Source organism: Epinephelus lanceolatus, chromosome 21 (assembly GCF_041903045.1).
Source record: "Epinephelus lanceolatus isolate andai-2023 chromosome 21, ASM4190304v1, whole genome shotgun sequence".
Classification (NCBI taxonomy): Eukaryota; Metazoa; Chordata; class Actinopteri; order Perciformes; family Serranidae; genus Epinephelus; species Epinephelus lanceolatus.
The window spans coordinates 17,264,239-17,277,951 of NC_135754.1; the positions used below are offsets into that span (position 1 = coordinate 17,264,239).

General features: G+C 40.6%; 1 protein-coding gene across 2 annotated transcripts in view; it reads left to right on the plus strand.

The window, feature by feature from the left end:
* rab11fip3 (RAB11 family interacting protein 3 (class II)) overlaps positions 1-13,713 on the plus strand; it is a 33,655-nt gene that overhangs the window by 4,062 nt on the left and 15,880 nt on the right. For both annotated transcript variants that reach the window (XM_033611693.2, XM_033611691.2), the window contains exons 2-3: positions 7,897-7,990; positions 12,679-12,755. In XM_033611693.2, the coding sequence (XP_033467584.2) occupies positions 7,897-7,990; positions 12,679-12,755 (171 nt within the window). The remainder of the gene's footprint in view (positions 1-7,896; positions 7,991-12,678; positions 12,756-13,713) is intronic.

Genomic DNA, 13,713 nt, shown 5'->3' on the forward strand with positions numbered 1-13,713 from the left:
GAATAATCTAGTGTCACTTGCAGTGTATGTAATCCATTTTAAAACGTGTTCCTTTTTGTTTAAAATGTTAATTTTAGATATGGGGTTGAATCAGGCAACATTTTTAATTTAGAGTAGGGATGAGATGATGGGGGTTGGCAATATCGCTGGAGAGCTTGTTTCTGGCTCACAGTGAATAAATCCTCACACTTATGGCACTGCAGTAGTGGTTTAAGTGGGGCTTTATTATAACAATATTTCCTTTAACTTTATTATTATAACAGTATGTCATTATACCAGTACTTCATTTAATGTAATTGTATAACAGTAGGCACTTTGTTAAACTTCATTGTAAATGTAGTTTATTTAGTAGTATTTTAGTAAACTACAGTAGTTTTTCTAAATCAATAAAATGGTGGTTTCTGGACAATCAAACATGTTGTCATGATCTGAATTAGTGGATAAGTCCTCATTTCATTACCATATGTTGGGGCTTATGTGCTTTTGAGTAGTATGTTTTCTTTAACCCTTTCAAACCTGGATCGACATCACTTTTCTTAGGCTGCTTTCAAACGTCATTCAAAAGTGTTTAAACCTTCGAACCCTGAGCAGATCAGCTTGATTTTCTTCAGAAACATGGAGGAAAAAAGGTAATAAGCAACTTTGCAAGAAACGTCCTACAAATTGCAAGAAAACAGAAGATTTAGAACATAGAAATTGCATAAATATTGATAATAACAATAATTAGAAATAAGCTAGGAAAGAATGTCCTTTTTTTTTTTGCAAATTTTTAGTTTAGGGTTTTTTGGACTTTTTAATTTTTTGCTAATTTTCTGGTGATTTTCTTGTACTTTTTTGCTATTTTTTGGGTAATTTTCTTGTTTGTTTGGGGGTTTTTTTTGCTCTTTTTTTAGGTAATTTTCTTGTTCTTTTTAATAATGTCTTCTCATGTTGCTCATTGTCTTCTTCCCATGTTTTTGACGGAATTCAAGACAGTTTTCTCAGGTTTCAAAGGGTTACTGTGCTTTGGTGTTATGGTGATGTCACTGTCTTGCTAATTGTGTTTGTGTGCTGTTGTCCTTGCTTATGTGCTTTGTTTTGTGCTCTCGTGTGTGTTTGTTTGTGGCTATGTGCTTTGGTCTATGCTGTACTTTTGTATAGTACATTCTTAAATTTTTTGGTTATATGGTTAGGTCATTGTTTTAGTAACAGTGCTTATGTCTTGTTGTTTTGCCTACAGTATGTGCCTTGTTGCTGGTGCTTTTGTCTGCTGTGCCTGCTCTGTGCTCACGTGCCCTTCTATGGACATGCCATCAGTCTGTTTTTTATCTGTGCTTATGTGTTTTTATTTTGTCTTTTTCTTATATACACTGACACCACCAACCCTGCATGGCTTAATCTGGCACATTTACGTGACTTAAGTGATCATGTTCATTAATATGCACTGTCCCTTTCTAAATAAAACAAACATACACATAAACTTACACACCAGCCGTAACAAATGCGAAAGATTTAAATCTAGCGTTGGCATAATTCATATCAAAAGGTAGGATGCTGTTTCAAATAGCTGAAGAGCCTGGCTTTTTTTAGGTTGTTTTTCACTAAAAAGGATGTTCACTAAAAAAAAAGATGTGTCCTATGAGGTAATAAAAATATTTGTTTCTTAACAAGGAAATCATGGAATTATGATATCATCCCATGCTATCTTAATTTCAACTCTTTTTGGCGAACTCTGATCAAGGCCTTTGAGTGAGGATGTGAACTTGTTAGTACTCCATACACACAGAGTGTGACTCTGGCTCACTAATGCTTGTTAATCCCTTCTCTCCCAGTTCAAAGCGCCTCTATTGCCCCTGATCTGTCCCATGTCTAGCCGTAGGTATCTGTGGCTCCCCAGGCAGGGAATTTTGAAGGATTAAGAGTAAAATGTATTTTCCTGAGTCAGAGGGACTTCATGGTTTGGGTGCCAAACCACGTACTGCCCATAACCTTGTTTTGAGGGACAGAGGAATGGAGGTTTTGTCATGTTAGTTTAATGTAAATAGATCCCACCTGTTGTTTTGTTAGGCAGTGCTAAAGGTGAAACATTTACATGACACTTAGGAGTTGATTTTATTTCAAAGGTGTGGTCCGTTTCACTGTTATTCCACTCTGTTTGGTTTCTGGTGGAGTTCTCCCGCTCCACCTCCCAGCTATCTAGATTCCAGCACTTTCCTTTGGATCATTGTTTCGTAAAGGTTTTCCTTGGACTGCTAACCAGATTGTGCAGATTGATTACTTGTGCTTCTCTCTTTGTGTATCCCTATCAGATAGCGGGTTTGCAAGAGCTAATTTACTCCTCTCAGATTTCTCCCGCGTTTGTGATTGGAGAGAGAGAGAGACAGAGGCTTTGGCATGTTTGCCTTTTTCATTTACATTAAGTAAGCATGCAGCAGACTGACTTATCTTCAGAATGTGTGGAATGTTATATAATGCATGTAACCTTTTAGAGGATTTGCTTTCATTAGCTGAAGTCAAGGACCAGTGGGAAAGTCAGATTTGATCTAACAAGGCCGACATGCCGCTGAAGTCACAGTGCTGATTGTGTCTTTGCTAAGGTGGCAAATGGTTCTTTCCTCTCATATCAGTTCTCAATACATGTGTGCTTTTCATATTTGAATAAGCTTTGCCCTGATATGTCCTTGTATTTCAGTCATCTGTAGATAAAAGTGGTTTGAATAACTTCCGCGCCTGAGTGGCTTAGATTAGTGAAGCTGTACTGTGGACCACAACGGTGAAACAAGTATTTTAGCAGTGGTTGAGAAAGCCACAGGGCAGGTCATACTAATTTATAAGCACCTCAATGAATAACACGTTCAACAATAGAAGTTTAAATTGCCAGTCGGGATGTGAGCCAAGAAGTGGTGTCAAGAGCTACACTCAGGATGTCACAGGAATTATTTCTCGGCATGATAAACAATGTTTGGTTTAGCTGTTATTTTCTTATTACTTCCACAAGCTTCACAGATAATTCTGTTTTCCGGCGAGCCCATACACAGCAGGCGTTCTTCAGTACGATTTAGTATTTATATTGTCATGGTTTAGCTGAGGGCTAGGAGCGGGCCTTGCATGTGTATTGTTATGTACCACTTTGCAAATATCCCAGCAACCTGTCAGACACAGCAGGAAGGTATTCATGAGGTATTTGCATGCGCGTTCGGCTGGTGCTTGTATGCCAAGCATGCAAATGTTTTCCCCAGAGTTCTTCCAGGATATGATAGTGACCCTACACGTACTGCATTGTGTGTGGGTTGAATATGAGCATATAGTCTATTGTGAATCAGCTTTTACATGTATTTCAACAGCAAACATGACGATACATTGATCTGGATCAATCCAGTGATGCACAGTGGAAACACTGATGCATATCGTCATATTGTCATCATCATACGCCTTTATTTTGAAACTCCCAAGGCATGACTGTGTCCAAGCGGACCTCCCACCTAAACATTCAGTGCCAGCAGCCTAGCGCCTGGCAGATAATAGTGAGCAGCCAAGAAAGAGACAGTAAGAATATTTACTGATATCGTCTCATATCGATCACAGGCAAAAAATTGTCCTCAAATGATGTCCAAGAAAAGAATCTGAAAAGAAAAGATCTCCCTAGCCACCACTCACTGGTTTCACTCACTGGTTTTGACCCTAATTCTGCACAAAAGCCACTCCGAACTGCATTGTGGTCATGTCTCCTGTCAGTCGACACTCCCAACCCCACTTTGGCCAGCGTCCCGCCCCTCACCCGCTGCTTTTATGTGCTGCCCCTCTAATCCACAATGGAATGTCCCATGCCCTGAAACATCCCCTCTCTTGAGTTCACTCTTGTGTGTATGTGTTAATATTTTATACCCTACGATGATTCTGCTTTTTCTTTCATCATCTTTAGCCATCGCACTTGGCCTATAATCATGAGTATCAGAGTTTTGTTTAGAAACTATTGTGAAATCCCCTCCAGGAAAGACTCTCACCAAAGGGTATTCTTCTGCATGGGGTTATGCACAACAGCGGTCTGTGTGGAGGCGGTCAGGCGTGCCCCGGCACTGATTAGACACAAATAGAGGAAACAGAAAAACCACAGTGCCTTCATTGCTCTGCTAAGCAGACAGAGTTGCCTTTGAGTTTAGTTTTTATCTGCCTCACCACTGTCGCCAGGGGCCACCTATGCTTGTTAGGTGTAATGATGCAAATTATTACATAATACAGTACATGATACAGCATCATTGATAAAACAAAACAAAACAAAGGCTGCTTTTTTAAAATGAGCATCAAATGGCAAAAAAAGACATACGAACAAATTAGAAATACATGTTCAGCCAAATACTTACAGAAAGTTCCATTATAAAAAAGTTTAAAGGAATTATTTTAAAGAGGGTTTCAGCTTAAATAACCTTCATGCCAGTAAACTCTGCAGTTACATAGCAAGTTGCAAGATCTATGAAAGAAAACAATAGAGGTAGTCAGCAGGACTACAGAGTACATGGTAACAATCAAAACAAGGATGAGAACATAAATTTATAATCCAGTGCACAGTAGTCGTATGTCCATTCAGTTGTCAAACCAATTTTTAAACACACTGTGGCTTGTACTGCAAAGCAGGATTTAGAGTTAGCGAGGTAACTTCAGGGTTAACTATTTTTTAGGGCTTTTTAGCCTTTAATGTATAGGACAGACAAGCGTGAAGGGGGGAGAGAGAGGGAGTGACATGCAGCAAAGGGCCACAGGCTGGAGTCGAACCCGGGCCACTGTGGCAACAGCCTTGTACATGGGGCGCCTGCTCTACCACTAAGCCACCAGCACCCCAAAGCTGGTTCTCTTTTAACCGGGATAAATCATTGTAGCAATTTATGCTGAACAGTTAGTATCGAATCACAACCTGTCAACAACCCGACCTCTAACCAATCAGATCACTGAAGAAAAATGTATCCATGGACAAAAGTCCGGAGTCTCAGGTAAAAAAAAAAAGTAGTGTATGTACTCTATTCTGTTCTAGTGATAGCTCATCTTTTATCGTATGAAATAACCTACTTCATTCATGGTTCTGATGATGTCACTCGTAATTAACACTGCTGCCTCTTCCACATTAACATGTTCGTGGCTGGATAGGAAAACCCAGAGTTGACTTAACTAGCTGGTAACCAGCTTTGTAGTGCCAGTTATCAAGACGGCCAATGGTAGGGTTAGTCAAGCCAGATAACGAAAAGAATACCTGGGTAAGCTGAACTGGCTTCGTAGTACAGGCCTCTAGCAGTCCATGTAGACCCCATGCACTAAAATTGAATGTGAATTATGTGTGTTTCCATCAACTGGTTTGAAGCGAATAAACTGGGATACGCAAAGCGTAGTTTCGTCAGAAGTTAGCATATAGGCTACACTACGAATGTCTGTAATCTGACAGTAGGAAGAGTATAAGAAGTAGAGGTAGTGATCTGGAAACAAGTCGCCTTCGCCATCCATCCAGAGACTAGGAAAAAAAAATGGAGAGAGGTCTTAAGGAATTTGTTTTAATAAGGCAAGTTTTGATTGTTCTTTCACAATAGCTAGTATTGGGCATGTTTCATGCTGTCCAGAGACCAAGACAAGTTACAGCATTATGGGATTATATGGGAAGATGCAGACAGATGCTAGAACACATTCTGCAAAGGGGTTTCCATGTCCCTTTTTGTGCATCATCTTTTTCAAAACAGCACAAAACCAAACCAAGCGAGCATGAAGACCTTTTTGTTGTGTCGATTTTACCATTTCCATACAGCTTTTATAATGCGATACTTCAAAATGTGCATGAAAATACATAAAAGGAAGCATGCATGGGGCCAGTTTACCAGCTGTGGAGAGGCCTTTCCTGGGTCCTGGGGCCAAATACAACCGAACTGAAATCACATTCACCTCTAGTTTTTAGGTTAGACCTAGAAATAGCCAACAGGCTCTGCTCACAAGACCTGAGGGGCCTGGCACTGCTGTACAGTACAGGCTTAACAACTCTGATGTAGGCCATGGATTGCTTCCATATTATAGTAGGTTTACACTGGTCTGGTTGCCTTGGCTGTCACAGCAGTTCACCCAGTCATATGTTATTATAGCACACTGCCCGATTCTCTTACTGCAGATGCAATAATGAATAACAGTTCACTGCTTATTCTAACAGTTATGTAAAAATGTCATGAGGACCACAGACACTCAGTTAAATCCCCCTATCACACCTCAGTTTTCTCACCTCACCCAGCAGAGGTGTTTCTGAATAGCTTCATGGAACAAAATAGTTTTCTGTGAGCCATTGTGAAACGGAAAGATTTATTCACTCGCCTGACTCTGACCTCGGCCATGAGTTTCTTTTCATGAGTTCAGCCTTCTAAAGACCCCGTTTCTGTTGCGAATCTACAGTATGAAAAGGGTTAGCATAGCAGAGATAGAAGTTAGATGCTAAACTTAACATTGCAGTGTTAACCACCACTCAGATCAGTCGCTCCCCTCCTCTCCCCGAGTACAGCTGGGCTTAATTCACCAAACCCAGATCATAAGCCACGGGGGTTGTCGGGAGTCAGTTTATTAGGAGTTTCAGCCTTCTCAGCCTCCTGAGTCACAGCTCAGGGTTGCTAAGCAGATCAGCTTGTTTTTATGTGTAACCGATATGAAAAAAGTGCCCGAGAGAGAGAGGCCGCACACAGAACGCGAGGCTCGGTGAAATGACCGTGTTCACATCGTGAGCTCACTTTGTTGAGGAATAAGTGAGCTGAAACCACAGAAACCTCGCCCCAGCATACTCTCAGGCTCCTTCCCAGCTAATTTTGTCAGTGATGCACGCCTTAAATTATACCGTAATAATGGGTTAGCGTAATTTTTTTGGATGGATGACATTTGCCTACTATTTGGTTGCTCGGTGCCGCCAATAGTTCTGCAGAAACAGGCGCATATGTAGTTGCCAGGTCAGGTCTTTGGTAGCCATGTAACTGAATAGTGAGCATTAACTGGGGCAATGTGCTAAGGAATTTGTGCAGGTGAAGGCTCGGATGGGATTAGATTTAATTTCACATATGCTAAGATTTGATTTTCAATCTAGAAAAGACTGTTGAGCCGAGAAGTAGTGTTGTTTTTTTTATGCTGTGAGGTCCTGTAGTTACTGAAGCGCACATCCCCCTGTTGCCAGGTTACTGACTGTAGGAATATACAGTATGTAGGTGCACTTACGTAACCCATCTAACAGCTGAGAGCAGCAAAGTTTTTTTGCACGGCTATTTTGCTGCACATTATGTACATGCATGCATTTAACAAATGTGTATTCAGAATGTCAGATTAATGTAACACCTAATGTAAGAATACAAGCCATTTTTATGACTTAAAAAAGGTCTGTGTGGCGAAAACACTATCTGCAGTTGTAAAGCATTTTTATTTTTCACGTCACATACAAAGGGAATAAAGGCTGTACCCTTTGCACACTTTAAAATCCTGGTGAACTCACTATTGCCCTGAATCCAATAAAGTCAGCAACACTTGACGTCTGCAAAAGCTGATTTTCTTCAGGAGGTCAGAAGTTGTTTTTTTACTGGTCTTTTTTTGCTCCTGTAATCAAAATCTTTGGAGTTCACGTCGTTCTGCAGTAAAACTGTCATGTTAGTGAAGTGAACTGCAGAAATGATGCTTATGAGTTTCATGTTTGGCTCAAATACTGGCTTGTTCTTCTGCATGTGCTTTTTCCATTGAAGTCAGTGTGCAGACATAGCTGTCCAGTCATTTTCCTCCTTGTGCGGAAAAACTTTGCATTACATAATTTATGACATAATCTTAAAGCATCTAGGCAGAACAAATGACAGGGTTATGGGAGAGGGATTTTCCTTCTGTTGCCATGATGAAATTAATTCTGAATGTTGTATTGCTTTTATCTTTCAGGTGAAGGATCTGACCAAGTTTTTGGATCCCAGCGGACTGGGAGTGATCAGCTTTGAAGACTTCCACCGTGGGATCTCTGCAATCAGCAATGGAGGTGAGTCATGAGATGCAAGTTTTAGATTCAAGGCTTGCTATTCATGTCTTTAATTGTTTTCCCTTGAAGGTCTTTATCCAGCGTTCCTTTTCTGTGGACTCATTTGGCCCGTTGTATAAGGCTCTGGGGGTTCTACATTTAATGATCTGTGAAACCTCCCTGCTAAAAATATTCTGTCATAAAAATGGCTTGCTTATGTCATGTGTAATAAATGCAGTAAGCTTTTATTGGACATAATAATGGCTGCATCACAAATCAAAGAGCTGTGATGCATGGTGAAATCCATATTCTGTGCTCTGATGCTGGTATTTTATCTGCCTGTAGTACTCCATGTGGCTAACCTGCCGTTAACCTAATTCTGCTGTTAATAAAAACTTCAACAGCAGATTCTCGCACCTCCATTTAGTCTCCAGCATCTGGCTCCATCTCTGCATCCCCCATGGCGCCCAAATATTGTTGTCAACACAGTATGTTCACATCCATCCCTTAGCTGACGGTAGGGATTTTGAAAGGAAAGGCAGAAGACTGACCCAAATTCTGTGTAACTGGGCTCTAAATGCTGTTAGTCTTTCTTTATCCACTTTGCTGTCCTCCTGTTCCACTTTATACGCTTTGAAAAACTGCCTTAAGTTGTAGTTTTAAGGACTCGTAAACTGTACTCCTAAAACACGAACAATTTATAAGCTTGTCTTGACAGTTATGTCACCAGGCTACCTCAGCAGTAAATCTTATCTAAATCTGGAATTGACTTTAGTTCTGAACTACTTCCCATGGTCATAACAGTTAGTGAAGTGTACATGATGGATTAATGCTGCGTTCAAATGCTCCTCAAATGGTGCCATTTTCCGGGTTTGGAAGCCATTGTTGACTTTCAAGTCATAATGTGGAAATAACATGGACGCTCCAAAGATGTGTTGTATTTTATTCCTTAGCGTTTAACGTCCCAGTGAAGATTCATGTCGCTATTCCAGTATGCTGAAACAGTTTGAAGCTTTATGTTACAAAGTAAATACTTTTTTTTTTTTTTTTTTAAAGATATTTTTTGGGCCATTTTGCCTTTAATTGATAGGACAGTTAAGCGTGAAAGGGGGAAAGAGAGGGGGAGTGACAATGCAGCAAAGGGCCACAGGCTGGAGTTGAACCCGGGCCGCTGCGGCAACAGCCTTGTATATGAGGCGCCCGCTCCACCACTAAGCCACTGACGCCCCAAGTAAATACATTTCTAACTAATCTAGATCACTGTACGTGGGCAGCCACTGCCACAACTGTTACAACCTAATGTCATAATTATATTTACATGTGAGCACAAGCTTGACATCCAGTATGTGAGTAAATAAAAAGTATCTCGCCATCAACAAAACATTTAATTGTATCCGCCATGTTTCTGTGTATATGATGTCACAGTTGGCAAGTCATGTACCAGAATTTTCACTGAATATCTGAGTTGTTCAGACATGAGGGGGCGTTCAAGTAAATTTTCCCTGTCGCAACATTATGTACATTGTGTTAGAGGTTAAAAGATGTAAAAAAAAAAAGAGGGCCCATTTGCACACTTGGAAAGATTATATTTTAAATAAAGATACTGAGAAACCTTTCATTGCCAAAGACTCTTCTGAGAAGTTCCTTTTTTTATCATTTTATTTTAAATGAAAGCAGGTTGTCTTTAACCATGAATCACTCAACTAAATTCATATTGACACGCACCGAAGTGACATCATTACAAATAGTTTCAGCCCCTCTGCAATTTACAACACACGCTGGTTGTGTTGACACACCGCACAGGTTGTGGTGACGTCACCGCTGCACTGCACTGCTTACCTCAATCCACCCAGCCTATCGATTGGTAGCACTCTTTCTCCAGGCTTTTCTGGGTTGCACAGCTCTGGTTACTCCGAGCATTAATAAGTCATGCACTGGAAAGCATGAGATACACAGACACATGGGCTTATTGGCAGGAGTTCAGGGCGGGAGCGGCGGAGAGATGAGGTTTGGGCAGAGAGTCCTGTTCACCTAAATTATTTACTGTCCTCTCTCTCTCTGGCCTGGCCTCTCTGTTTCACCCGCGTCGCTAGTCGCAAAGCTGTGTTGTGAGGGCAGATAACACAGACGTGCCTTTACTGGCATATACTGACCAAACACATATGCTTTTATACATATATACAGTGGGGCAAATGAGTATTCAACATGCCATACATTTGTGTCATCAAACACATTTCAAGTGCAGCGATTCTTATTAAAAAATTGGACCTTACTTCAATGCACTTCCTGTAAATCTTGAGGAGCTCCTGTGTGTGGTGGGTTGACAGTCCCAATGGTGCTTAAAGGAACATTTCAGAGAGCAGACATTTAAAAAAAAAAAAAAAAAAATCTGTCGTGTACCGTTTTAATTGTCGTCATGTGTCCCTGAAGTTGTTTTGATGGCTTGTTTGTCTTTGGCAAACTCACATATCACATAAGCATGATGTCATGGGTCAGGATCCAGCCCGGGATCATTATCCCCTGTTACTCACGGTTTTGTCTTTACTGCCTCTCTTCTGTGTTTTTCTGCACAATCAGCAAAGTGGAAAATGAATCATATAGTTCCCCAATAGTGTGTGAACATCAGACCTCTACTGTAACTTCCCAGGTCACTCGCTCACACACTGCTGACAGAATTCCACTATGCTCATAAAGGCGGGGCGCAGTTTTTTAGACTTTTTTTTTTTTTTTAGATCCGTGTTCTCTGCTACAACTTCCCCACCTCCTCTGCTGCAATCAGGCAGCAAAACCTGCTCCTCCAGCTTCAAACCCATTGTCTAGTTCCAATATAAACATTCATTCTTTGCACCCCACCTTCATTTTTATTTCATTTCTGCACCACTAGTTACCAGCAGAGGTAGGGTTTAATAACGGCAGGCCCGCAGGCTATGGAAATGCCTGGTCCCCTGTAGTGGCTGTGGCATGTCTGAAACAATAAAAGTTCGAAATATCTGCGTCCTCTGATATTTTGACATCATGCCAAGACACTGCAGGTGCGTTGCTCAAACAGAAGCCAGCTCCTCCTGCACGGCCCCACTCGGTGCAGCAGACTCATTTCACTTAATGTGTACAAGTCTCGAAGAGCAACGGCTTACGTAAGAGCAGGGGGCACACAAAAACCCTTGGGTGCACTGGCAGTTTTCAAGAACACTGTTTGTGCTCTATTCTCTCAGCAGGGTGCTATTCACAGCTCTGTTTACTAGATACAGGAGCCACAGTGGCTCCATCTTGTTGCTGTGTCTCAGGTTACACTGCTTGTCTGTGAGTGCTCTCAACAGAGGCCTGTATTGACAAATTTGAATTGGATACGGGTCGCGTATTGTCCTTTATTTATTGTTTTATTTTGCCCGTACTCTCATTAGATGACATTCTATAGCCCTTGAAATGCGAGTGTAAAAGTTACATAATGTTTACTGTCACATCACGCTCAGATTGCTGACTGTAAATATGCCAGAGTAGGGCAGCAAGGACACGCGGCCTTAAAGGTGCTGATTGTGCACTTGAGCAAACACATTACAAGCAGAAATATCTGTTTGTCAAACACAGATACAAACACATATTTACCGTCAATCTGTTAAGAGTGGAGTCACATTTATGTCTTTGCATCAAGAGAGATGGAAGACTTCACATGCCTGCATAAACTTAATGTCTTTGAGAAAATTAAAATGCTTTTCTCTCGCTTATCTAGATCATATTTGCATTTTAAATTAAGCTATCCAATTCACATTTTGATAAAATACTGCAGATAAAATTGCCCTGTTTTATGCTTAAGGATATGCTCATGCTAATTTAAATAAGTAATTAAAAATCACACAGAAACAATGCCATGTGTTATTGAATTATTATATAAACCATTAAGTGATAATGAATGCTATTATACAGTATTTTACTGTATCTGTTGTAGCAGGAAATTCTGAGATAAAATTAGCAGGCGCCACAGTTTTCAGTAGGATGAAGAGACTGGTGTATTGACTTGCTTTTGTCGCATCATAGATCATCTTTATGAGTTTGGCAGACATTTAAATGAACATTTTTATGCCGTTAGCCAGAGAGTGGTGCATGAAAAAAGTAATATACAAGATTGCTGTCTCATAATTTTGTGAGTTTCAGGAATAAAGGCTCCTGGAAATGTAACTTTGTACTTGTTCACAATACAAATGCATATTTGATAATGAACATTGCCAGGCTTGAAAATCTTGATTGTTGGGTTTAGATTTTTAGTCAAATATTTCATAATGGGTGACAAACTTTCAGTCTGTTAGCACTATTTGATTTGATTTATTTCAAACGATGAACAATATTGATATTTACATGCCTGAAAAGGAGGAGGAAGAAGTAGATCTATACACTTGTATGGTACTATTTAAGATGTATAACTCACAAAAGAAATTATGTACAACCCAACTATCCAACCAGTGTTAATCATATATAACAAATACTTCATGTTCATCCTACCAACCCTTCCTCATCCTGTCATGATACATTTTATAAAATATAAACATAAATCCATACCTGCTCTGACACTTCTTTCTTTATAATAAGTGTTTGTTTGCACATGGGTATTGGCACTGTGCACGCTAGTCTTATGTTTATTGAGCCTCCTTTGCTGTTTGAATTTATCTGTTTATTCTGCGCACATTAAACCTGCCTCCTTCCTCTCCTCTCTACAGGTCCCGAGCCACAGCTCTACAATGTAAACTACAGTCCAGGCGATGGAGCTGTGGGCTGTCCAGAAGAGTACGATGAGGTGAGGCGCCGCACAAGAGGCTTAACCTCTCTGTAGTTGTGTATGTGGTCCAGTTGTTGCCTTCAGTTCCCATCGGCGCATACAGCAGCACAGTGTGAAGGTCACAGGCTGAACTCCCCGTGCACTCGCACTCTTCCCACTGTAATTCACCGAGTGGCTTGCAGAGCTATCATTACCACTCTGTGAATGTTCCACAGACTGAACACCCTGGTTTGGCTGACACTAAATAGCATCTGGCTGGCTCAGCTTTTGAGTATTCTTTAACAAATATTGAATTAGCTGGAATGCGCCTGAGTTTTTTACATGTGTGTTTTTACAGTTGTGGTTAGCATATCTGGAATTCCTGGCTCCTCTTGTGCACGGAACTTGTATATTTAACCATCATTGTTGCTGGCCTCCGCAGAAATTGAAACGTTGGTGCTATTGTGTGCACTTTGAGCACTGCAGGGCTATGACTGTTGTTTTAGTGGCTGTACATTGCACAGTGTCAGCTCCCTCTCTTGGTATGGTGTAAAAGTGCAGGCCAGTGTATCACAGTCAGGAGGACAATGAGTTGAGTCCATGAGTTGGTAATGTTACGATAATTTGTCTGAAATGCTTTGGTAGAGGAAACATGGCCCTTTGGATATTTGTTGAGACCAGTAAATCTAATACAAGACACACTAACACAATGTCTGATGTATTGTACGGTCTTATTGGATTTAATTATTGCTCCAAGGCTCCAGAGCCCAGTGAAGGCCTTGCAAAAATTTGTTTGACAGAAAATAGAGAGCTTTCATATATTAAAATGGATAGAGTACCAGCAAGTTGAGGGGGAAATCAAGGTAAGTGGAGTTAAAGCAAATGCCAAATGATAGGTATATTAAAGATATAATATAGTTGTGCATTTACATTGCCCCAAATGTTTCTAATAATGTACAAACCCTGAGAAATCTCTCTTTAATGCAAGAAAAGGTGC